General features: G+C 37.7%; 1 protein-coding gene across 1 annotated transcript in view; it reads left to right on the plus strand.

Annotated features, from left to right (window-relative positions):
* Window positions 1-4,541, plus strand: part of capn1 (calpain 1) — a 32,867-nt gene that overhangs the window by 9,418 nt on the left and 18,908 nt on the right. The window contains exons 3-4 of the mRNA XM_024288354.2: window positions 1,679-1,748; window positions 2,983-3,101. Coding sequence (XP_024144122.1) covers window positions 1,679-1,748; window positions 2,983-3,101 — 189 coding nt within the window. The remainder of the gene's footprint in view (window positions 1-1,678; window positions 1,749-2,982; window positions 3,102-4,541) is intronic.

Below are 4,541 nucleotides of genomic sequence, written 5' to 3' on the forward strand. Positions count from 1 at the left end.
AAAAATGTACAATGTTAAACCTTAAGCCTGAATATTATTTGTATTCTTGGGAAAAGAAGAAAAGAAAATGAGATGCTCGAAAAACCCGGGGCTAATGACGCCAAAGTCTCGTACCACTCCGCTTCTACACTTCCTTGCGCACATCTATTTTCCTTGTCTGAGCTGGCCTCTACCCCAAAACTGTATTGATCAAATATTCCTCTCCATTATTTTTGTGCTGCTAATGCTAGCTTAGTGCTATAAGCTAGCACATAAGTGTGCAGACAGAGCTCTTCTTGAACAGGAAAGTGGTGAGGTCGCTCTAAGCCAACAGTTCCGCCCACTGACCGGAATTGTATTTCTAATGAGCTACTGGGTGTAAAATATGTCTTTAAAACCAATTTTGGGTAAAAAAAAAACTGCAAAGTCATAATTAAAAGGCTACTGCTAACGATTTTAAAAGAGGAAAAAAAGGAAAATATGGTTGCTGTTTGAGTTTACATCAATATAAGGTTGAGGTTTTGCCAGATTATATTAAATGATCAGCTTATTTTGTCTTTTATTTGTTTTGTTTTTTTTATATAAAAACGCCACATTTATTTGTGTATATGTTATGTTTTGCTCACAAGCTTCAAATTGATATTCTTCACTTTAGTATGGTAAAGTTCACGAACATGGCGGACATGAGCTAGTAGATAATAAAAAAGAAAAAGAAGAAGCCCCTCCCTGCTAGTCCAGTGTGAATCCCATAGACTACACGCATGCATAAGAACTCATGTACAGCTCTTTGTTGAACGTGCACTACATACTCAGTGTGTTCATAGCTTCATACTGAATGTTTCCATTGGTGATGTGGGGATGTCTTTTAAGACTCCAATTTAATCTTTTCAACAAATGGCAGGCTCCTCCCACTTTCCAAAGCACTCCCAGCACAGTAAACAACAGCTCCAGGCTCCTGTAGCTTCTTCTCCAAATGAATACCTTCATTTTTATGCTTGTTTAACTTTTTAGCCAAAAATCAAAGCAAAACCAAAATGATGACCTGCCTTAAAGTTTCAGCCATTAATCAGCCTTGTCTTACTTGTATGTAGTTCACAATATTGCACACTATGCATAACGTCCAATGAGTTGCATTCTTTAGATACAATCTACAGTATGTCTGTGACATAGTAATCTAAAGGTTCAGAACAGGACTCACTACATTCACTGCTCAAAAAAAAGATTGTGGCACCATTTTGCAAACATTGACTAAGATCTCATGCCTTATTGGAACCTTGAACGTTTTAAGTGCAGCTTTCAGGGCTTGGTTTATAGATGCTGTAAAACTTTTTTATGTGATATGTAGAAGATATGTCTTGGGGTGTTTTTTTCTGACTTTCACATTTATTTTAAAAATAATAATTATTAGTAGTAGTTGTGGTACTGTCTCATTTACGTTGTCACCTGATTTTCTCTGGATGTTTTAGTAAGATCAGTTTAAAAATCTGAAAAACTTTAAAGTCTACCACCATCAGCACAAATTGTGCATGATAAGCATCTCTGGCTAAAAGTAGATCTTGTTATTGCAAACGAAAACTACGCCTTGAGGAATATTTGAAGTGCTTTACTCCCTCTGGGACAGCAGAGGCCTACATTGCATGTTTGAAAAATCCAAGAGCTAGAGATAATTTCTCCCTCGTTTTCTGTGTGTTCTTCACAGGAACTCTGCAAGCGGCCCGAGTTCATCGTGGATGGAGCTACTCGCACGGACATCTGTCAGGGAGCTCTGGGTAAGCCCCAAAGGGGGAGCTCCCATCTGTTTCTGAGCTTTCCTGTGATTCTTTTCATCGTGGACAGGAAAAGAGAGGACTTTAGAATCAAACTGTTGGACTGTAAAGGCCACAAGTGTTGGCAGAAGCCACACAGCATGGTATCCAGGTGCAGTCTGAATCCTGGGAGAGCCTCGGGTTTAGTAATAGATAATTAAAGTTTTCTTCACTGTAAAGCTCTGGGCAGCTTAACCTTGAATAGACCTTAACCCCTGTTCCGATTGTTAAACTGTAATCCACCATATTTACTTTTTGATTGACGATGATTAAGATATTTTGGTTTAGAATTGGATACCAAACTGGAAAGTCAAAAAGGATTATTCCCTCCCCACTTCCTTACTTCTAAAATACTATAAAATTATGAATTATCCATTTAGAGCCCTGAATTTTGAAAACAATTTGGACGTCTTGATCAATACAGTTTTTTATTTTAAATCAGCAAATATGACATCACTGATTTCCTGAAGTAAATACCCCAAAAATATGAACCTTTTACGGAGAATATTAATGAATCTACTGTGTTCTCAAGATGAAAACTTGGATAGTTTTAAAAAAATAAATAAATAAAGAAGATTTTTTTCCTTATTCATGTGGGTTGTTGCTAGAGGTTCATCCATGAGAGGCAACTTAAGTTTCAACTCAACTTCATTTGGTCACCGCCACCTCAACAGTTAAAAACAAAGCAAAAAAAAAAGAAAAACTTCAGCTTAGACTTAAAAAAAAATACTTCAAAAATGTCCAGAAGATGTGTTTATGATGTTGAAGCAATTCAGAAACCTAAAATGACCTTTTACCTGTGATAACTCGAGGAATCCTGCTCCAATGTAAAGGCCTACTGGCTATAAATATTCTGCAAAAATAAAATAAATAAATAAAAAGCCTTCCAACCACAGCAGGTGCTGTGGAGATGAATAATGAACACTTGTAACAGTTCATTTTCTGGGATGTCTCATCTCAGCCCCATCCATAATTAATGCCTCATTTCTCTGCTTTGCCTCTGAAAACACCACTTCCCTGTAATTATCACTGTTGAATGCAGAGAGCAGCTTTACCCATCATGACATGAAACTGTTTGAGACATCAGGGTTGAAACAATAAGGGCAGACACTGCTGTTTTTATTGACTAGAAACATTTTTGGAGTAAAAGTTAAACTTTTTTTTGCTTTTCTTGACCGATTTCTGTCCGATTCTCCAGGTGACTGCTGGCTGCTCGCAGCTATCGCCTCACTTACCTTAAACGACAATCTTCTGCACCGAGTGGTTCCTCATGGACAGTGCTTCAAGCAGGAATATGCCGGCATCTTTCACTTTCAGGTAGAGAACACATCTTCTCCTACAAATACTACAGAGGGTAACTTTACAGTTAAGAGCTAGAAAATAAAATGAATGACTCTACGACGACTGTTTTCTGTCAAATTTACCAAGTTTATATTCAATAGTAGTAAAATAAAAGACTGTTCATACTGTCTTCTTGGGATGGGCACTTTAAAAAACATGGAAATTTCATTGGTCTTTATGTAAAAAAAAAAAAAAAGCAGCTGCAGTGTATTTCATGCTACTTTTGGCGCTTTTGAAGAAACAAAGAGTTTAGTTTTACTCTGTAAACCAGTGGGACAGGTTTAAGTTGAGCATTGAATTACAACTGTCACCAGATTGTGATGAAATGAGGATTAATTTACCAATCTCCCCTTTTCCCGAATTTATTTAGTCATAATCGTAAAAGAAAACTTAACCTAGTATACACATAAATACTGTTTTAAAATTTAAATTTGAATGTCTCTGTGTTAATCTGTAGTAGATTTTTGACTCATCATGAAACTTAAAGCTTTGTGTTGTAATAAAATGTCTCACAATAACGGCTTATTGTGTTATGCTAAACCAATGCTTTTCATTTCAACAATCTGATCATTTATCCAAGAAAACCCTTTTCAAAAGTCTAGAAACTGTTCATTCAAACAGGAATTGATCCCACCCACTCTCAGCATAACAGTCAACAGTGAAAGGTGTGCAACCTGTTTTGAATACATTCCTGGAAATTGTGCCTGGTTACTAAAGCAGAGCTATATGAGCAATGAAGCCACATAAAAACCCTATAAAATGTAATAATACTAAACAATAAAATATATATAATAATTAGAGCTGTCAGGCGATTAAAATTTTTTAATCGTGATTAATCGCATTGTCCAGAGTTAACTTGCAATTAATCGCAAATTAATAGAACGTCGGGGGTCCGCAGCTCTCGGGACGCGGCGCCGGACGCGAGCCGGTACCACCAGACGTGGTGCTGGACGCGAACCGGAGTCGGGTTAGAGTGCAGGAGCTCTCCAGGTCCTAGCGCCGGCCGGTTTTAGCTCGCAGCTCGGTGGTTGGAGACCCGCCCGTGATCTAGTGAGAGCAGCCGGTGAGTTAGAGGCGGGACGCCCCCGCGCGCGGTATGGAAAAGCACGTATGAGAAAATCCGCGATTAATGCGTCAAAAAAATTGTCGGCGTCAAGCACATGTCAGATTAATGCGTTTTTAACGCGACAAATCTGACAGCCCTAATAATAACATAATATAATATCTTGTAAGTTTTGGATGTATATCCCGGACAAGCCCCCACTTTCCCTTCTACACTGATCTAAAACTAGCAAAAAAAAAGCCTATTGAAAAGTTTTGAGAGTCACTGTATGCTAAAGGATGTGTGTTTTTGTGAGCGAATAAGAATTTTTTTTCTATTAACATTTTTAATTTGCCCTGCTTTCCTTTTTTTTT

The sequence above is a fragment of the Oryzias melastigma genome, linkage group LG18, assembly GCF_002922805.2.
Source record: "Oryzias melastigma strain HK-1 linkage group LG18, ASM292280v2, whole genome shotgun sequence".
Lineage (NCBI taxonomy): Eukaryota > Metazoa > Chordata > Actinopteri > Beloniformes > Adrianichthyidae > Oryzias > Oryzias melastigma.